The 21,045-nt window shown below is 44.5% G+C and overlaps 1 protein-coding gene and 1 long non-coding RNA gene across 2 annotated transcripts in view; one reads left to right on the top strand and one right to left on the bottom strand.

The window, feature by feature from the left end:
- LOC128912867 (uncharacterized) overlaps window positions 1-20,526 on the top strand; it is a 31,340-nt gene extending 10,814 nt beyond the window's left edge. The window contains exons 3-5 of the long non-coding RNA XR_008467781.1: window positions 9,189-9,546; window positions 9,848-9,989; window positions 20,433-20,526. This is a non-coding gene — a long non-coding RNA (uncharacterized LOC128912867). The remainder of the gene's footprint in view (window positions 1-9,188; window positions 9,547-9,847; window positions 9,990-20,432) is intronic.
- CAVIN2 (caveolae associated protein 2) lies at window positions 1,994-12,676 on the bottom strand. The gene is made up of 2 exons (XM_054209555.1): window positions 12,247-12,676; window positions 1,994-4,600 (listed from the first exon to the last, which is right to left on the bottom strand). The coding sequence occupies exons 1-2, from the start codon at window positions 12,637-12,639 to the stop codon at window positions 3,806-3,808; spliced, it is 1,188 nt and encodes a 395-aa protein (XP_054065530.1). The 5' UTR covers window positions 12,640-12,676; the 3' UTR covers window positions 1,994-3,805.
- Window positions 20,527-21,045: the final 519 nt, after the last annotated feature.

The raw sequence follows: 21,045 nt of genomic DNA, 5'->3' as shown, positions 1-21,045 counted from the left end.
CTTTCTGCCACGCTGTTGTGTCTGCTGTGCTGATGGCAGTAAAACTTTTTATTCTGTTGATGAGCTAAGCAGATTGGAATGGGGAGATACACAGATCTCATGTCCTGCATCCATGCACACAGCTCTTAGTGATGGCCACAGGAGTTGTATGTTTGGTCCAAAAACCTTGTACGGCTCAGAGAGTCCTTTGAGCCAGCTGGAGGCTTTTCACTGACTTTCAGGGTTGGACAGTTTGCCCTCTAACAGATTGCCATTACTTCACTAATTCTCCTGAGTTTACCTCTTTTTTAAGCGTGTGACTACCAGTCATGTAACTGTTTGGCACTACAGTGTATAACAACAAATGGGTTTCATTGCATCAGCGTAAAGGGCATACCGGTATCTTTTACCTTCTGATCCTTTTCTTCTTCTCTTTCTTCTGTCTCTTTAACCATCAACCATGCTTCATTCAGGACCGTATGAGGGCTTTCACTGCATTCTCTTTATTTGACAGTGAAATGGTCCAGAAAGCCCGTATCTGTGCCTTTTCACAGAGGAGCCAGCTCATGGATTAGCACGTGGGGGTCAACAGGATGCTCTTTGCCCTTTCCCCTAAAAGGGGACAGAAATGTCAGCTGGTTTTCTGGCATTGAGAATGGAAGTAGCAGGAGCCGCTGAGTGCTGTTAGTTTAAATATTTATACCATAAGGACTTTATCACACCCTCTTTCTTTGTGCAAAGCTTCCACTTATTTCAGTGGAGGTCAAACTCTGAATCTGTGCAGCAGCTAACAGGTCAGGTCTTCCAAGGAATAATGGGATGAGTGGAGCCCACAGGCAGGTGCTGTCCCCGTGTTATCGTGTCAAGAAGGGTAAACAAGCAGTTTTTTAAAAAGTAATTATGTAGACAAACCTGTCAGCACAAGCATGGAATACCCGTGCATATGCTTGACATCTGCCAGCTCGACAAGATCCAGGCACATACTTCAGATACTTGAAAGAATACAGTGCTGCTGGTGCCGCAGTCTGCCTCCTCCCTGAAACAGTAAGTTTTGCAGACTAATGTTTTTAGTCAGGACTCGAGAATGGAAGGAGAGGGGAAGAAACAGCTTGGGGGACATCTTGGGATCCTGAGCTTGCCTCTTTCTCTGGTTTATAAGATAGCGCAAAGGCCGACATTCATGAGTTGAGTCAACATTTTTCTTTCTTGCAAAACATGCTTTCTCAGTTTTGTTAGGATTACAGGCCTGCTCGTCCTTGTAAATGTGTGATTGTGATGGAGAAAACGTTTAATTCTAGCCCTGCAACTGATGGCTGTGTGTGTGGTGTATCCTTAAGTGGGTATTTGAATTAATTCTTACAGATGCTCAGTATCTGCATTTCCAATGGTTTTACTGGATAGCATTGTAATGCTCTTAAAAAACACTGCACATGGGATTCGTTTCAGCATCTCTAAAACTGGATAAAGCATGGCCAGGGGTATTGTTTGCATTAAAGCTTAGTAGGACAAACAAACCAGGCATATCTGAAAGCGAAATGTAAACACGATGCTGGGGTTCCTGGTTAGCACTTTGTGGCTTCGGGAAGTTGACAGCTGTTACATAAAGGTTAAACGTGCATTCTTTGGTCTGTCAGTAAAATTAAGCCTGCTAAAGACTATGTGGCACTCTAGAAGACAAGAGTTTAACTGTGTGCCTAAACAGAATATACACTTCCATATAAATATGCTTTCAGGACTATTTAAAGTATTAGAAGTGTGCTGCCGTCCAATAAAAAATGCAGATGGAGCTAGCAGATTTTGGAAAGTGCCTGACTACATTCAAATGGGCCAGAGATCTGACAAGTATCTGGAAAGCAAAGCACTGGTGTTTGCGTTGCTGAATAACAGCAGAGGGTGAGAAAGAAAATGGTATAGGTATAATGGGGACATGAACTGAAGTAATAAATGCTTGACCTTTAAATTTCATCTTTGCCAACTTCTCAGACTGCTTTTCCCAAAGAGTGACATGGCTGTGTTTTATGTTATGCTTTTATTTGTCATATTTGTAGTTAGTTACAAGTAAAAATGATTGAAATCCATTGTAGTTAATACAAAATAAAAATATAGCTGCACGAGTTATGCCATGATTTTTCTTACAAACAGTATCTCCTATATGATACCATACACTTAAGAGCTTAACTCTTAATAGTACTCGCCTACACTAAGCTCTTATTGACTGACTTCCAGTGTGATTTACTGGTTACAGATATTACCCCCGTGGAGTAATATCTGTTAATCATTTCATAATGGTATTTTTGCTGTAGTTTTTATTTCTTCTATAATTTGTGATTCTAAATACAAGTTGAAGGAAGCAACCTTTTAGTGCAATGTTAAGTATCAGTAGAATTTTATATATATATATAAAATAAAAATAACCCACTGCATAAACAAACAAGGATGTAAGGTAACTGTTGTGGGTATTGTGCTTCCCTTTCCTTCCTTCCGCCTTACCTTTGTTACAAAGTGACAGGAATGAACATTCATAGTGAACAAACTACCCTGTAATCTCTCATTTTCCATTAATTTTGAAAAATTACAGACTTGTAATTTTGAGAGAAGTTAGGTGGCTGTGATGAAAGTTATTAGCAGAGAATCAAATCCTGTGGCTTTGCAGACTCATCCTTATGTAAACTCATCCCTGCCATGAAGTTCACTCCATAACACATTGTTCCCTTTAGAAATGCCTAAAATAATATTTCACCTTTTTGAAAAAATTGTCCTTACATCCCTGTAATTATCTAACTCTTCTTTTTAGATATAGCTCTATATATGAAATAATTTGTAAAAAGATAAATTATGCTATTTTCAAAATACTCTGAGATACAAAGTTGTGCAGGTGCAAAGTTTGACAGTATATTGCTATAAAGACTAAGAATTAATTAATTAGTGTTATCTGAGTATATATTCTTTAAGCTGGGAGTATAGTATTATTATTGTGGGGTTTTTTTCCTTTTTTTACATTTCATAGCATTTCATACTTTCTTCAGACTATCTCCATGTTTGTATCAAATTCCTTCTATTTTTTTTTTTTTTCAATTTCTGATCCCTTAAAGGTGCAGTAACTGATCACACATTCATGCTTGTCACTAGTGTACTTCCATAACTCTGGTAGATTGAAAAACATCTTTTCATTTCCCCCTAAACACAGTCATTTCTTCTAAGTGAATAGCGAGAGATTACTGGCAAAAATCTTTCCCCCACTGAAATGGATGGAAGAAACTTTTCAGCTTCGCCCTCTAAGTACTCTGCTCTTTTAGTCTTACAGTGTCGTGGAGCAAAGCCCCAAAAAAACTATACGTATCCGCACAGTTACTGAGGCTGTTAGTCTTCACAGAGCATAGCAAGGAAACCGAAATCAAATGTTCTCATTGGTATTTCTACATTTACATACAAAACTACTCACAGTGCTGTGAAATACTGAGAGATAGGAAAACAGAACAAAAATGTCTGGTTTTTGACTACTCTCCACGCATTCCTCTGACCTAACCAGAAGAAAGGCAGCTGACCAGCTTGCTTCTACTAGACATACTCTTTTCTGCTAGTCTCTTATGCCAGCTGACAGCATCTCTAAACTAATAAACACCAGTGTCTCGGCCTAAAACAGAGCACGTTGCAGCCTGTGTCATGGACCTTGTTCACTCTCCATTCCAACACGATGCAATAAATTACCACTGCAGAGAAAAGGATGGAAGAAACTGAATTGTTACTACCACCTGTGTAGCAGAAACCAGTTACTCGCCTAAGTAAAACCGTGCGTATCTGGAAGGCGAAGGAAGGCTCGGGTCAATTACGCTGTTTGGTCTATCTGCAGGACAGCTGCTTGGGCTGTTTCTTCATCAGATTGTTCCATTTCCCCGCCGACTGGGTTGTTTCTTTCATCATACAGTTTCTGGCTAGAAACTTCTAGAGGCATCCTATACTCTTCATCATCTTCAACAATGGACAGCTCGATGTTGTTGTTCATCATGGCGTTCCCTTCCATTCTGGCTTCCTTCTCTAGAGAATCGGCTACTGCTTTGCCCTCCTCGGTCAGTGAGGTGGTAGGTGTCATATCTGAGTGCATGTCAGCAAATGACATTTCATCCTCATTCTCAGCTTGGTCGTTGCTTGTAGTTTCCGTTGGTCTGTCCTCAGCTTCAGCAGGGCTATCTCCTTCACGGACTTTCTTCACGTTGAATGTGAGGGGAGATACTTTGAAAGCCGAACTCTTGGAAGAGGAGGATTTCTGATGATGTACAGTAAGTGATTTCTTGATCTTTTCTCTCCGTTCAGGCGAGACAATCTTTGTGCTGATCTTGTTCATCTTCTTCTCGATGTTTTGGCGGGAAAATGCTTTCTTGAGGCTGTCTACCTTCTTCAGGCTGGATCTTTTAATTTTCTCAGCTCTTGATTCTTCTGTTTTCTCCTCTGCACTGTCATCCACGTCATCTTCCTCATGAAACATTTCATCATCTGAACCCAATTCCACTGTGTGCAAGGTTTCTTCCAGTGTCTTGTTCTCATCCACAGGCTCCTCTTTTCCTTCTGTAATGCTGGGAATAGGCTCTTTTGCAAAAACACTGGCAGGGATCTCATTTTCCTCCTGAAAGAATTGACAATATTTGAGTTTCATAGTTCACAGGACACAAATTTAATAAACAAAGCACAACCCTGAACAATTACTTTTTTTCCCCCCCATGATGAGATGAAGGATGCTGAACATTTCTTGTTGTTTCAGTATATTTAACCAGTAACAAGCCACTCAAAGCCCACTGAACCATTATCTGGTACAGTTTAAGACTAATGAGGTGTCAGCTGTAAGATTTCTCTTTCAGAATGACTTGGAATGTATACAGAATGGAAATCCCATTCTTTGTCATTTAAATTAGATACTCTTTAATAAGACTTTAGCTGTAAAGTTGTACACCTATCCCTGGGCAGAAGGGATCGTATGGTGACTAAGGATGTCATTCTGTGGACCCCTGCGTAGGCCTATAGAAGTCACGTAACCCCCCAGAGCTTTCAGTTTCTCTAGCCAAAGACCGGGAATATCTCTGCAGAGATGTTGGTTGCATCTGAGAGGTAGCTTAGATGGCAAATGCAGTTAGCACTTTCACTGTGGTTCAGAAAAATCTATGTTGCTGTTAAAAATGTATTGTTGACACTGAGAAGCCATGCAGCCCATGACGTTTAGAGTATGTGCTATTTTACAGCTCTTTACAGGAAAAAAACATCAAATTTGGTTGGTAAATTGGTAAATATTAAAAATATGGACAGGAAAACTCCTTGAAAAATAATAATTAAAAAAGTTTACGGCATACAAAAATAAACAGACATAGAAAACACTAGTAGTCACTTCTAGCTAAGAGGAAAATGATTGCTTTTTTAGAAACAAAACCAAGAAAGGGCATGGAAAGAAAGAAGGTATCTGAAAACAAAACAGGCTAAACAAGGGCAGAAGCTGCAACTGGTAACGAAGGACCTCTGTGACTACCAAGCGCAGCAGCTCTGCAACCCCAAGCAGTTCAGAGGCAGCACAATGAACACTCTGTTCTGCGGTAGGTTTTGCCGGCATCTGTCCATGCAAAGAAAACCAGGCTCCTCACACACTCCCTTTTCTTTTCAGAATTGTTATGCCTTAGATCTGCGTGTTCTCTATTTATTACCTTTTTATCACCTTCAGACAGAGTGCATGCAATATCACCTACTGTTTGGGATTTGAAGGATTTTTTTTTTTTGCCCCCTTTTGCCCCCCCCAATTCATCTTTAGATACGGGAAGCAGTAAGTGCTGAGTGAAATGGTTGTAATAGTCTCAGATCTGTCCCTAGTGGGCCTGAGTGTACAGTTAAGGGGAAAAAAGGCCACATACACTTGGAAGTTCACACTCGTTATTTCAGGACTGAGCATACAGTTGTGATCACTGGAGAGAATAGTGTCGAGTTAAATTTGCTGTCATGACTGTATAAGGATGTCTTTATGAATATACCACAGTACCTTGTATGTGATTGCTTTTAAAAACAAAATACTAGTTGTAATACTACCTTGTAGCGCTTCTGGAACTCAAAAATACACACATGGGCAGGCAGGATCATTTTATACCATATATACACAGTATATAATCATATATACTGTGATTCAAGTGTGTTGATGAGTATCCCTTGGTGATAAGAAAATGAAAAGTACTAAAAAATTGATGGCTGTTTGACAGTTTGTATGTGCTTTGCTTCTGCGGTTTCCACACACCTTCCTGGACCAGCGGCCTCAGTCAGATACACTGGCACAGACAAAGCTTTCCAAGCCCTTTGCTGGCAGTGGAACATCTAACAAAGCCAGCTTTCTTCTCCTAACACCTATAATGTTGATGCAACTATCGGCAACAGTGACCAAGATAACAAAACAAAGAAAACCTGCACCAGCTTTAAGTGAAAACAGCTGTAACTGCAGAACAAATATTTATATTTTCTCTCCGTTGCAGTTAATGAAATATGAATTACATGAGTGGGTGCAGTGTTAAATTATTCCCCAGAGCATTAGAACTCAGTATAAAGCATAATTTACGTGTCTTTTGCATTCTTTCCAAATCTAGGTAATCACATATGGTTTTAAGCACCTCAACATTCAGGTGTATGTCCCTCAATGGCATAGAAAACTCTGATTTTAATGAGTAAAGATGGGTTGTAACTTTTAAAGTTTTTAATCTAGGAAAGTGGTGTCATATGAGATTGATCACAGTGCAGTCTGAGCCAGAGATGGGCCTGTGTGGCTCATCTCAAGGTCAGTTTAGCTCTGTGCCTACAGTATTCACGTTAAACTGAAGTACTGCATGCAGTCTCTAGAAAAATATGGACATGGATTTTGTTTCAATTTTAATCAAATTTGTGACTGAGTAGAAGAGAGACTGTCAAACTATCCATATTTATAAAGAAAACAAAGCAAAACCAATATACTACACAATAATGAGCTAATGATTCAATTAAAAACAGATCCTAGGTGGTCTTTGGCTATCAGACAGTACTGGCATTCAAGAAATTACCTCTCTGCCCAAGTTTCCTGCATGGCCCTGGAAAACATCAGCCTCTGGACATCTATTACTCTGCTTGTAAAATAGGAATGACATGCTTTCCTATCTCATGTTTCTAAAAGGATCACAGGAACTATTAAAATGCAAATGAAAATAAATTAAGTAAAATGCTTTGGAAATACAAAGGTGCTGTAGTAGAAATGCTCTGTGGTGGAACAGACATTGCTGTTTCAAATACAGCATGATAACATGTTGTAAGTGCGCTATTGATAACTTTTTGGTCTAACAAGTTTATATGACACCTATATTTTGTTTTGATACATTTTTCAAGCAGTCTGGTATTTCATTTAGGAAGACTAGAACAATACACTGAAAAATGCCAACTGTTACAAACTGCGTAACTATTTTCCATGCCAAAAAAAGTAGAACTTTGATCTTTTCTTCTTGATCTAATCTAAAATTCTGAGAAAGCGATACATCTTTTTATTTTCCACATCTGAGTTCAAAAACAGCACTTGCATTTTCTCAGATGAGCTTGACTGTAGGTAGCTAGCTCCTCTGAATTTTATTTTTCCATGTAGGAGCCAAATAGACTTGTGCAAGTTCTCTGTGTAAAACAACCCTTGCTAATACTACTAATACTTGCAAAGTTAAAATCAGTGCCTTCTCTGTGGCTTTGACCAGCCATTCTTGGGAAGTTTCTATAGGTCATAATCTCAACCCTAAGTTTTACCAGGAAGGAAGATAAAATCCGTAACGGCGTACTACAAAACTGGACAGCCTGAGTGAAAAGGTAGTTAATTTACTTAGAAGCGCTGAATCTGTGATGCTGCATGAGGGAAATCAGTGTGCTTTGGTGTGGATGTTTGTTAGGGGTGTGCTCAGAGGCCATGGCCTTCAAGAAGGAGAAATGGCATTTTCCCATGCTTACAGCAGTCCGGGCTTCTCTGTCCTTTGTAGATGCTGTTATATGCCTACAGGATTACTAGTCTAAAACTTGTTTTGCTGCACAAAATAGGTCAAAAGATGACAAATCCTTCTAAAAACAGCTATAGCTCCACCTCCTTTCCTTTGGACAAATATGTGCACTTCAGACCTGGATGTCACCAAGGGGAGGGAGGAGGGCAGGGAGCAGGCTGGGACTGCGGGCAAGGAGGAGGAAGTTGCCAATTTGCACCGTCCCCAAGGCTGGGGTGTTTTGGGAGTGCATTGTGGGTTTGGCTGCACCAAACCTCCTACAGCACAGCTGGATCAAGTCCTAAGAGCCACGTGAGCTGTTTTTGTCATTAATCAATAGAAGAGTATTCTCCCTGCAAAGGTCCAGTGGGAAATGTAGTAGTTTGATAATAGCATTATCAGTTTGTAATTCTTCTGTTTCCTTCACTTGTTCATTTTTGAGTTTGAAGTTGCTTTTTCAAAAGGTTATTACAGTGACCCAAACAACAGGATACAACCAAATGGCCGATTTCCTGTGCCTTCCTCTTGCTTCATTTCAGGATGGAGCGTTTACCAAGAGCAGCATCTGAAAGGGGCTTGAATATCAGCGTGCTTGACCCCAGGCTGTAATTTTGACTTATTTTACCTGTCCTATTCACCAGTAAACATGACAGTTAATTGAAAAATTAAACATGAGCCTTTTTTGTCTTGCATTTTGCTTTTGCAGCTAAAAAAGCAAACAAAACCCCCACCAAACCAGAACCAAAAAGCTGGTCATGTGGCGAGAACAAAATAGAAGGGAACAATGCCAAAGCTTAACAAGGATTTTTTAAAACAGTCACTTCAGTGTTTTGCTAAATTGCTGTGTCACTTGTGGCATTTGTAATAACTTTTGCATCCTCAAATGCTTGGAGTGGAGCTCCACTAAAATATGTCACCAATTAAAGAAGTATATGCAAACTAGGAACAATGCAGACAGGCTAGGGAGAGAAAACTAAGAGCATTTTAATGGAAAATATGTAAATAGCTGAACTTTTCTAAACACAGTTCATTCTCAATGTGTACGCTGCGGGAAAGCTGATGCTGGCGAGTGCAGCACGGTTTCATAAAATGCAGAGCTGGAGCTCAGTCGTGTTCTGGCTGTGCTCAGTGCTCCCACCAAGTATCAGGGACTTTAAGGTATATGGTGAATGCAGAACGGAATCACAAATGTATATTTTTATTTTCATACAGAGCTGTCTTCCTAAGCTGGAAAAGCGGGTCCTAATGAGAAATGTGCTGTGTGAAGTTTGGGATGGATTTTTTTTCAGTGGAAAAGAAGAATCCCCTCAGCTGAAGAGAGGTCTCATACATCCAGATTTCCTTTTACAGAAGTACGGCGTCAATGTGGCCTCATTGCTGCGACTTCTCCTTCCCGCAATTGTTTTTCCATGGATTCCTGTGTGGGGCAGGGCAGAAGCCCAGCCAGCCTTCTGCTTTTCCCGCTGTACAATTATCCTAGCAAGGCGGTGGCCCCGCTGACTACCAGGTCGTCCCACCTCCAGCTTGTAAGGAGATCCCGCGGGGAGGTTTCAAGGAGGTGGGCACACAGGTAAGGCTCTTGCCCAGGCTGGCAGCAAGCGTATGGGCACGGCCTGGCGGGCACCCACCATCCCTCTGGGTGCGGCCACTTCCCCAGTGGAAAATCCCAGCTCCTCCCAGGCTCTGCTGGAGAAAGCCCTGGGTGCTGGCCACCCCAGCCACCCTCCCACACCCTGGGAAGCTCCGCTAGCTGCGCTGGTTTTCCAGAGAGCCATGCTACCTTTTAGCAGCAGGCTAGTGCCAGCAGCAATTCCCAGTTGACAGCTGAATTTTTTTTTTACTGAACTTAACTGCAGTGTTTCTTTTCTAAGGCTTGTGTTCCTCATCTGCATCAGCTTGGGATCGGTTAAGTTCATCTTCCCCTGCCGTGGCAACATATTTTCCAGTGAGAGATGGGAACAGAGTCAACTAAAGCCTTGTAAAAGCAACAAAGAACAGTCCTGCTGTCCCAAGGTACCAGCCCGGTGACGGGCAGTGGATTTTCCTTAGCTGCTGTTCTGGGATGTGGGGCCTGTGCTGTTTGCTTTGGGGTTGTGCGCTTTAGGACCCAACATTAAGGAAAGGCTCGGAGGTTTAAATAAGCCTTAGCTGTGTAATACTATTTAGTGTCATGAAATAAGCAAAGCCAGCCCTCCCCTGTCAGGACTCTGCTTTACCCTTCAGACCCTTCTTGATGAGTTTTACCGTTACTTTTCACCCAGTGCCTGCAAATCGCTGCCTCCAGGCAGCAGCAATGGGGATCTCCCCCCGAGGTAACATTAACTGCCCTGCACACACACAGCTGTTTTCGTCTTTCTGCATTATGTCATCTTAAAATGCTAAAATTTGAGTTCTGTGGAGGAAGGCAGTGTAGTTGTAAAAATAAGGCCTTAATTCTCACACTTGGAAGTAGCAGAAATGCCACAAAATTACCTTCCCCCAGGCCACACTAGTGCACCCTTCCCCACGAGAAGCATTCAAGGTCTAGGTCTGAACCTGGAGGCAGGAGCCAGTCATCAGCTAACAGGGCCTGGAAGATGGCAGTGTTTTGACTTACAGTAACGGATCTTAAAATTACTTGCAGAAGCACAGAGAACATGTGTCTTTAAATTTACCCAGTCCCTGTAATAATTTCCACATTCTTTCTGGGGTGGAAACCACCATGCTAAGTACACGCTGCAGCTCCTCCTCTTTTGGCTTGACAAGCCTGGAGTGTAATTTGGGAGAACAATAAGCAGGGAGGTGGGGGCTTCCTTTCTGGGGGAAGCACCTGTGCACTAACCAGGCCTGCCAGCTTCTAAAAATCAAGTACTGCTCTGTTGTTTTGCGTTTGTTTAAATAGAAAAAAAAAAAACACAAACACACAACACCCAGGGAGCAGAGTTATCAACTGACAGATGTAACAACCCAGCCAACAAGTTTAGTGTGAGGAGCTGGTGATGTGCCTGAGCTGTGGCTACTCCAGCCCCACCTTCACTCTCCTTCCTTCCCCCAGCATGTTGTGGAGGTCTGGCTTTTTTTTTTTTTTTAAAAAAAGATGTGAAAGTCACATCCTGTGTTTAGTTAAAGCTCACGCCGTGTTCTGTCCAGACCATTGCTTAAAAAGGGGAAAATATGCAAACTGCTGCTATCACTGGATGGACTCCCAGGGAGCTGAGTATTTAACTGAATTTTTAAGCTCATCCCTGAACGCGCCAGAACAGCCTGAGGAGCAAAGCAGGGTGTGAGGCTGAGTGTGACAGGGAGCTGCAGCCCTGCCCCTCTCCTGCTTCTGAGGGCAGATCCAATGAGAGTTTTTAGGGGCAGTACTCTAAGTTAGCAAAATGGACTCTTTTCTCAAGTTTGCTGAATAAAAGGGCCCTTTCTTCAAGTTTACTTAACCCCCCCCCAAAACACCACAACAAAACAACTTTCCCCACATATACTAAGAGTTAATACAAGAAGGCTCTTTCCCCAAGTTTGTTGAGAGTTAGCGAAACAACATCTCTTTCCTCAGATTCACTAGGAGTTACTAAAAGATAGCTCTTTCTCTAAGTTTGCCAAGACTTAGAGGGGTCTTCCCCAAAGTTTGCTAAAAGTTAGCAAAAAAAGGGCTCTTTCCCCATGTTTGCTAAGAGTTAGCAAAAAAAATAAAGGGCTTTTCCCGCCCCCCCCAAGTTTGCCACGAGTTACGAAAAAAAGACTGTTTCCCCAGGTTTGCTAGGAGTTACCAAAACAGGCTTTTTTCACAAGGTTGCTAAGAGTAAAAGCGGGTGTTTCTCCTAAATTTGTTAAGAATCAAAGAGGGCTCTTTCCCCAAGTTTGCTGGGAGTTAGCAAAAAAATGCTCTTTCCCCATGTTTGTTCAGATTAAAAGAAGGGTTTTCTCCCAAGTTTGCTAAGTTAACAAAAAGACAGCTCTTTCCCCAAGTTAGCTAAGAGTTAGTAAATAAAGTCAGCTCTTTCCCCAGGTTTGCTAAGAGTAAAAGTGGGCATTTCTCTTAAATTTGCTAAGAATCAAAGAGGGCTCTTTCCCCAAGTTTGCTGAGAGTTAGCAAAAGACTGCACTTTCCCCAAGTTTGCTAAAAGTTAGTAAATCAAGTCAGCTCTCTCCCCAAGTTTGCCAAGAATAAAAAGCAGCTTTTTTTCCCCCCCAAGTCTGCTAGGAGTTGACAGAAATGCGCTCTTCCCTCGAGTTTGGGAGCGATCTCGGTGGGGCCAGGGGACGCAGGGCTGGTGGTGGGGCCTCTCACCTGGAAGATGAGCACCTTGAAGCGGTCCCGCCGGAGCAGCTGTGCGTGATGCTGCTCCAGGCGTCGCACCTGGTCGCATTGCCTCTCCAGCCGCTCCCGCACGGCCCGGGTGTGGGCGCACACCTTCCGCGACTTCTCCAGCAGCTTCTCCACCGCTTCCCCCGTCGCCCCGTGGCTGCGGCACAATTTCCCCAGGTCTCCCTGAATACCCCGCACCGCCCCTTCCAAACCCCGTTGCCTCTGTTCCATCTGCCGCTGCTGCCCTTCCACCGCTTCCAACATCGACACCAGTTTCTCCAGCAAGGCCAGGACGGTCAAGGCGTTCACTTGCCCCCCGACCGCCTCCGACGGCGGGAGCGGGGGGACCGCGCTGCCTCCCGCCGCCTCCCCCATCGCGGCGCCGGGATGGGACGCTGGATGCCGGCGCCGCTCTTAAGGGCTGAGCCTTCCCCCTCCCCCGGGGAGGTTTCGGGCAAAGCCCGGCCCCGGCCCCGGCACGCCCCGGGCGGCCTTTGGCCGCCCGGGGCGTGCCGGGACCGTGGCCGGGCCCCCGGTGCCTCCCCCCCATCCCGTATCACCTCCCTTTTTTAAAAAACAAGGGGTGTATTCTCGCTCCGGGCTCTGCGAAATGCAGTAGGCGGCTCTTCTCAAGCATCAGTAGATGGCAGGAGATACCGCGGAATGCGGCTGGGGATGGGAGGGAAAAGAGCGGCCGGTGGAGAAGGGGATGGAGGGAAAATGAGGAAAAGAGGGTGTCGGTGGTGGTGGTGGTGGTGGTGGTCCGGGAGAGTTTGTGGGTGTCGATCGGAGTTCAAGCCTGGCGTTTTATCGGAAGGAGTTAAGCTAATGATAAAAATTAAAAATTATTATTAAACATGACAATTATAATAGTCTATAATAGGTGCTATAGCAATATATAATAATCACGGATAACAACATCATTAGTTGGTATAGTTATTCTTCTAAAATATTAAAATATTTTTGACTATGTGTCATAATTGTAATAATTCCCATACTTATAATATATTCACACAGGGTGAAGCAAATCTCCCAGCAATACGAAGCAAGCACCCCATGCAATAACAGACTGGGATTTTTTAGTAATAATTTAAATCCTCCTCCTCCTTATTATTACGGTTTTTAATAATAATGTAGATAATTATTATTCTATTCTAGTCATTATGTTTTTTAATAATAATGTAGATAATGAGTATTCCATTCTATTCTATTGCATTCCATTCCGTTCCATTCTGTTATGATTGTTATTTAAACCGCCACCCCCACGCGCCACCAGTCTGGTGTTGCATGGGGTGCTTGCTTGGTGGAAGGAGTGCTGGGAGATTTTCACCGCCCGTGATGTGAGACTCGCTGGGCACTCTGCTTGCCCTGACTTGATTCTCCAGTGTTTCTTGGGTAAAAAATCATAGGGTTAGGATGGCTGTTTTGGGGGAATAGCGATAAACGGTGCGGTGGCAGAGGGACAGTGTTTTCAAGCTTTTGCGAAGCGCCAAAAGGAGCTATTTGGCGTGAAGAAATACCAAGCTGTTTTATTTAGAATAATACAGAACTCTTCCCAGGTCTGATCCAAAGCAGTTATCGTCAGGGAAAATATTACAAAGTTGCACGGACTTGGGTTGCTCATCTGCATGCTGACGTTCTCAAGCACAGTCAGTTTCTTTTTATCTTCTGTTCTTAACATTTGCCTGGTAACAGGACTTTTTGCTGCAACGCAGATGTTTCTAGTACTTGGGTATCTAGAATTCTAATACTTGGGTAGCTGCAATATTTTCCTAATACTTCAGTATAATTCCTCCATGATTTTCCTGCATCCTGTAGATTAAAAACATTTATTTGGAGTCCAAATGGCTGTGATCCTCACCCTTTTTTTTTGTACACAGAAACCAAAATATTTTAGTCATTTTCCCATGAAAAGGAATAAAAATTAATGACTTAAGAATAATGCAAATGAGTTAGCTGTTTCAATCACTGCATGTTGGAGCCCCCGAATGTTCTGCAATGTTACCATTAGTATCTGATTTTTTGGTCCTTGCTTTTCTTCAGGCTGCAACTTCTGTTCCTCAAGTTGTGGGAGCTTGAAAAATGCGTTTGGTGAGTGAGTTCACTTAGGAAAAAAATCGCCGAGTCTGCCAGAGTTGTCAACAAGGAAAATATGCCGAGACTGTAAAATATGCAGGCTCCGAGGGGAGTGGACATATTTTAAAGGCATTAACTTAAACAAATCCTTTCTGTTTCTGCTGGCTCTCCCTGGCAGCACTACCTGCTACGCCCTTCCGAGGACATTCGTGTTTCCAAAGGGCTGCCGGTGTCCACCCCTCTTGGTACAGGATCTTGCCCAGCTTCCTTCCTTACTCTCCCTTTTTTTTGGCTGGGACCTTGGAGCCTGGGCAGGGAGGAGGCGTTTTTGCAGAGAGCAGCGGATGACGTTGCCCTGGTGGGGTCTAACGCGCTGTCACTGTGTGGAGAAGAGCAGGAATTCAAAGTGGTCATAGTTTATAGCGGAGATGGCACACTGTGCTGGGCTGGGTGGCGGAGGGGAGGGATGGAGAGAGGCCGCTGCCTCCAGCAGTACCACTCCTGCTTTTTCTCTGCCGGCAGCCTTCTCCATTGCAAATCCAGAGGAGCGGCAAGCGCAGCTCTCCCCGTCTCTGACTCAGCTCAGTTCCTGTCCCTTTTTCCCATGGAAGGAGCAACCCAACTCTGTCCATGCCCACCTGCATATCTTTCCTGTGACAAAATCCCATGTTTTTTCCCCTGAAATAATTTTTTCTTCAGTTTTGATGAGCTGAAGTTTTGATGAGTTTTGAGTTTTGATGGTGAAGCCCTGGCCTTGCTGTGGTCCCAGCTGCTGGCCATGTTGGCTTTCCACTTTGGAGCCTGTCTTCCTGAGCCTTTCTGCATCAACATTCTACTCTACGTGGCACATTTGCATGCTGGAGAAGATAGGCATGCTATCTTTGCAATCTATATAAATGCTCTCCTGACTCCTGTTATGAGCCTTCTGCAAAGGTTCTGCAAATTTTTGAGTGTTTAGAACACCCATCCCTGTGTGCATCCTAGGGAAAAGCTGCAATGCCCCCGATAGCCAGCACAAAATCCGAAGTATGGTTTCCTGGTTATTTCTCTGCCCCGGTAAAGCAAAGCCAGGGACAGCAGCCTTGATGTAGCTGCAAGGCCTGTCAGCACCCACCGCCGGGGGTTCCTCAGGGTCCCCATGGCTCAGAAGGTGCCGTGTTGCCCCTGTGCTCCCTGCCCAGCCTTGTCACTCGGGTCACTAGCCCTGAGGCGATGCTGTGGGGACGGGAGGGGTGATGAGACCAGGAATAAGATGGCCCCAAACTGGTACCTTTTCCAGCCAGCCGCTGGATTCCAGCTGTGGGTTTTGACACCAGCTGTCAGCTCCGATTACCCGTTGCTTTTGTAACAACGCTGCCAGGCTGGCTGAGCTGCCAGCGCTTGGAGGAATCAGAGACTTTTTTTGCAGGTTTGGGTGGGTTTTTTTAGTTTTATTGATTAATTTGGCAGGATAGCGGAGGAGTTTTTTTGCCAAGTTACGATGCAGGTTTTACCGCTGAGAAACTTTCTAGAGGAAAGCATTTTGCGTTTATTTACAAAGAAGAAGCATTAAAGAGATTAAATTTATCAGGATCATCCAATGTAAGTCAAGAGTTCTTTTCATGTAAAATCAATGTGTGCAAATTACACGGACAGAAATTGGAGGTTAACTCACTCATTAGTCACATGATGTTTGATGCTGGAGCGTTACTGGTAATTTATTAGGCATGGAGTAATAGGCAAACCAATATGACAGGAAAGAGTGGAGAGAGGAATTAATAGGGGAAGGAAGAATGGCAGGGACGGTACAGGTCATCCTCAGCTTATTGAATTTCGTGTCCAAGCTCCCACTGACTTTAACGGTATGGCGTGGGGCCATGAACTGTTGCAAACGCAGGTAGGTGAAGAGCTGGTTAATGAGAAGAGCTGCGGGAAGCGTGGGAGGAGAGCCCAGCAAAGGCGGGTGGGTGCCTTGAGGGGGCTGATATCTGCTCCCAGGGGTCCAGGGGAGAAAAGAGAGTACAAATGGGATGGGGAGAAGCGATGCTGTGCCTACGGCTGCAGGGACCAGTGGCGTCTGCAGCCAGCGAGCAACTGAAGATGTAAAACTTGGTTGCCTCTTGCCGGAGGGTTTCTCTGAGGGCTGATCACAGTACCAGTTCCCTCAGGTGGGTCTGCTGCTTCTGTTGCAGTGGCACTTGTCACACCATTGGAGCCTCTGCCTTTCAGCCAGGGTTGGTTGAAACTGGCCAAAAGCTTCTGGGGAAATGGAGGGCAGGCCGGCCGATTCGTTAAACACGCACGGTGATGGAGGGAACCCTGCGTTATTTGGCAGTGGGGCTAAAAATGCTGATGGGATTTGTCCCAGCAGAAGGCATTTCTTCCCCTTGGCCATAGGCCGCTTCTTCCCATGGCACAGAGCAGAGAAATTAGTCCATCAATCCTTAACGTTGCCTTTTGATGTGTTTTAAAATAAAACTGTATGTCTGTTATGAGCCAGTTTCACCGGCAGCACCCAGTTTGTGTTGTGCTGTACAAGCATTAGAGAAGAAACGTAATAGGTTAGAGAAACGGTGACTGCTTTACCACATTGCCTTTGGCACTGAGCAACCAGTTTGGACCAGTACAACTAACCCAGCCCTGCGGATAGGTGCCAGTAAATGCAGTGGATTATTGACAGCCTCTCCTTTAGCACTCAGATTTTGAGAAGGTATCAGTCTCCCAGAAGGGATGTAGTGTTCTGTGTGTAGGAGCAAGTGGTGGGTCAGGGAGAAGCTGCTTACCACGTCACAGCTCCTGGGGCGAGGGAGACAACCCGGGAGGCTGCACGCGCCGCGGTGGCCATGCAGAATATTTAGCATGAGGCGAGCAAGTGAAAACCCACCACCTGTGTACAAGGTGGATTGGGATCTGGGCAGCTTGGGGTCCCTGGGAAGGGGGGAGTCGGTGAGAAGGGAGCTGTAGAAGAAGGATGCAGCAGCAGCATCCTCCTTGGTGCACTGGCAGCACGAGCCTTCGAGAAGCAGAGAGAGGCGGCGGGTGAGGCACTGGCTGGAAGAGGCTCCAGGCAGAGACCAGCCCCTCCTGCCGCCCCATCTGTGGGGTGCGCAGGGGAGCGGGTCATCGTACCCTCCCTGCAAGGGCTCTGCTTGTCCCGACGGCCTTCCAAGTTGCTCCCCGAGGCAGGGAACACCCCAGGGCCTGGCTCCTAGCTGGTGACTCCATGCAAACAAGAGTAACGGTCTTCGGAGAGCCAATATGTGAGAACGGGAAATTTGGAGAGTCGCTGCTGGGAGAAATTTTAATATTTGGGGAGAGAGAGAGTTGAGGCTGGCTGACGGGAAATGTATCATCATAAAAGAACACGAAACTGCAATTTTGCTCTCTTGTGCAAATGGTATCCAGCAGAACTTAATATGCAACGAAGAAATCCACTTCCACTTTATCGGCCAGACTAAATCATGTTATGCACGGGAGACTTCCTTTTGCTGTGTGCCAAATAGTAATAATTCTGTGCAGACTTGTAGACAAGGAAAAAAAAATAAGCCACATAAAAATACCATATGTGCCAGGCATTTTATGTGTATTTCCTCAGACATTTGAGGAGCACAATAATAAACTACTTTTTTCTTTGAAAAGCAAATTAAGTTTATGTGAAAGGGGAAATAATAGTTTCCTTAGCTTCAGATAAAGGAGAATATTTCAGCTGCTCAGTTGGACTTTTTAGCAGCTTGAACAAAAGCGAGGTCAGGACACCAGCAGACACAAATTGAACAGCATATGGCCAGTCAGACTGGACTTGCCAATTTATTACATTCATCTAGCGAATATGTGGGGCACAGAGCAGGATAAGCAAGTCCATTAATATCAGAATAAAGAAAGATACAGAGGTGATATTAAAGGGACATGAAAAATGGCAGGATCTGCAGGATGGGCCATGGTTACCTACAGGGAACTAGCTCTGCTTTTGGAGCAGAGAAACAGCTTCAGCCTCGAAACCTCCTCCCGCGGCCAGGCCTTTGTGGTGGGTGTGAGGATCTGCGAGGTCACAGGGAACTGGAGCTTGAGGGAGGGGCTTTTTTTTTTTTGTGAAAGGCTTTTCCAACTGAAAGATTGGCTTTTTGGAAGTGTGGTTAAAATGCTCACCGACATTTTAAATTTCCTCCAAAGGTGCCAGGTTCTTTTGAAGAAAACACTGGAGGTTTTTCCCCAATTTCAGATCAGAAACTATATATGGTGCTCCCCACGGCTCAGTACTGGGGCCAGTTCTGTTTAATATCTTTATCAATGATCTGGATGAGGGGATCAAGTGCACCCTCAGTCGGTTTGCAGATGACACCAAGTTGGGTGGGAGCTTGAGGGTAGGAAGGCTCTGCAGCGGGACCTGGACAGACTGGATCGATGGGCCAAGGCCAACGGTGTGAAGGTCAACAAGGCCAAGTGCCGGGTCCTGCACCTCATGCAGTCACAACAACCCCATGCGGCGTTACAGGCTTGGGGAATAGTGGCTGGAAAGCTGCCTGGCAGAAAAGGACCTGGTGGCTGAATACGAGCCAGCAGTGTGCCCAGGTGGCCGAGAAGGCCAGCAGCATTCTGACCTGTATCAGGAACAGTGTGGGGAGTAGGATGAGGGAAGTGATCGTCCCCCTGTCCTCGGCACTGGTGAGGCCCCACCTTGAGTACTGTGTCCGGTTTTGGGCCCCTCACCACAAAAAAGACATTGAGGTGCTGGAGCGGGTCCAGAGAAGGGCAACGGAGCTGGTGAGGGGTCTGGAGAACAAGTCTTATGAGGAGCGGCTGAGGGAGCTGGGATTGTTTAGTCTGGAGAAGAGGAGGCTGAGAGGAGACCTTATCACTCTCTACAACTACCTGAAAGGAGGTTGTAGCGAGGTGTGTGTTGGTCTCTTCTCCCAAGTAACAAGCGATAGGACAAGGGGAAATGGACTCAAGTTGAACCAGGGGAGGTTTAGATTAGATACTATGAAAAAATTCTTCACTGAAAGGGTTGTCAGTCTGATAACAGGTAGCCCGGGGAAGTGGTGGAGTCACCATCCCTGGAGGTATTTAAAAGATATGTAGATGTGGTGCTTGGACATAGTTTAGTGGTGGACTTGGCAGTGTTAGGTTAACAGTTGGACTTGATGTTCTTAAAGGTCTTTTTCCAATCTAAGCAATTCTATGATTCTATGGAAACAGAGCTACTCTTCCCTTTCATTTTTGTATATTTCTGGAAAAAAAGAGAGGTGTTTTTCAGAGAAAGGCAGAGATGATCTGTCTGCTTTCTCTTTCTTCCTCCATTAAAAGAGAGTGAAAATTAGAACGCTTTTAAGAATTTGAAGTTGAATACACATGCATGCTTTTTCTTCTAGGATACTTTTTGTTACAATACATTCTCAATGAATGTTTTGAAATTTGAATGCCTTTTGAAATTTCCTAAGGAACATTTAAGAGAGCAACCTTCTTGGAAAGGAGAAGGATGGTCTGCTCAGGTGAAGACTGGCAGAGTGTTCTCATGTTGCTCTAGGGAGAGTGCTCAAGGTGATGCCTCTTCCTAATGGAGGGGAGATTTTCTAGCAGTAAATCAGGGATTATCATCAGTACTGTGCTAAAAAGAAGTCTTCCTCTATCTGGCACATCCCTCGGGATTGTCATTATCGGTAAAAAGCTGAAAGAAGAACCTTCCCTGCTTTGTAATGAGGTTGTTTTGAAGAAGATGATAATGAAGTCACATTTAATGGAAGCAAATAGAACATTAATTATGTGAAAAGCAGGTGAATTGAGGAGATCTGTTTTCTGCAGATAACTGGGGAGACTCGAGTCACTTTTGGTCTGCAGACACACTGCCATTCATATCCCTTGAATCTTTTATTTGGGATGACCTGGAATCTAGAGAGTGTCTTTCCCTCATTGCTGAGGCATCTGTCATGTTGTGCCATGCAACTTCATGTTGTTCAAGTGACATCGCAGGAGATAACAGGGCAATGCAAAGCCAAGCATGATAAATATGACATGGCATGTCCAAAACAATACTTGCTTTTAGTAGATCGGTTATCCTTTAAAAGCTAGTATTTAGGTTTGTCCTTAGATAATTCAATAGCTCCCGTCTCTGGTAGGAATGATGTCAACCTGAGTTACTGTTTCTGATGAGCAGCGACGATGGGACAAGATGGCATGAAAAGGAAGCAAGAACAGCAGACTCCGGCTGCGCATCCCAGAGCTCTTTTCTGAGTACTTGGTCAAGGTGAGGTTCGTGGGGCTAAGCAAGATAACGATGGGCCGAACGGTCAAACGGGATCCGTCACAGGCCAGCTGGCCTCCCTGGTAGCATTTGCCAACCGCAGCACTCTTGATTTTTCTCTGTCCTTTTTATCCTCCGGTCACCTGTGTATCCACAGCACGCCTGTGTTAAGGTAGTGGAATAAAAAGGAAAAAAAAAAGCACTACCAAACACGTGGTAAGTTGTGTGAAGTGGGTAAGTGAGGAATTGTTGAAATCAAATGATTAAAAAACAAACTGGGACTTGAACCTTGACCAGCCAGTTTGTCATGAAAACTGCATCTGGTGTGAGCTGGCAGGGCTGGAAGGATCTCGGGTGTTTGACAGTATCTTCTCCCCTCCTCTCTTGTGCTCCCTCTCTCTTTCCAGCACTCTCCCCTTGCTGTCTTATATATGCCCTATGCGTGCTGCTGTCTGTTCTTGATAATAATTATTTTCAGGGATTGAAAA

Source organism: Rissa tridactyla, chromosome 7 (assembly GCF_028500815.1).
Source record: "Rissa tridactyla isolate bRisTri1 chromosome 7, bRisTri1.patW.cur.20221130, whole genome shotgun sequence".
Taxonomy (NCBI): Eukaryota; Metazoa; Chordata; class Aves; order Charadriiformes; family Laridae; genus Rissa; species Rissa tridactyla.
Note: the sequence above shows the minus strand (reverse complement) of the source record. Positions and strands in the feature narration are given on the sequence as shown.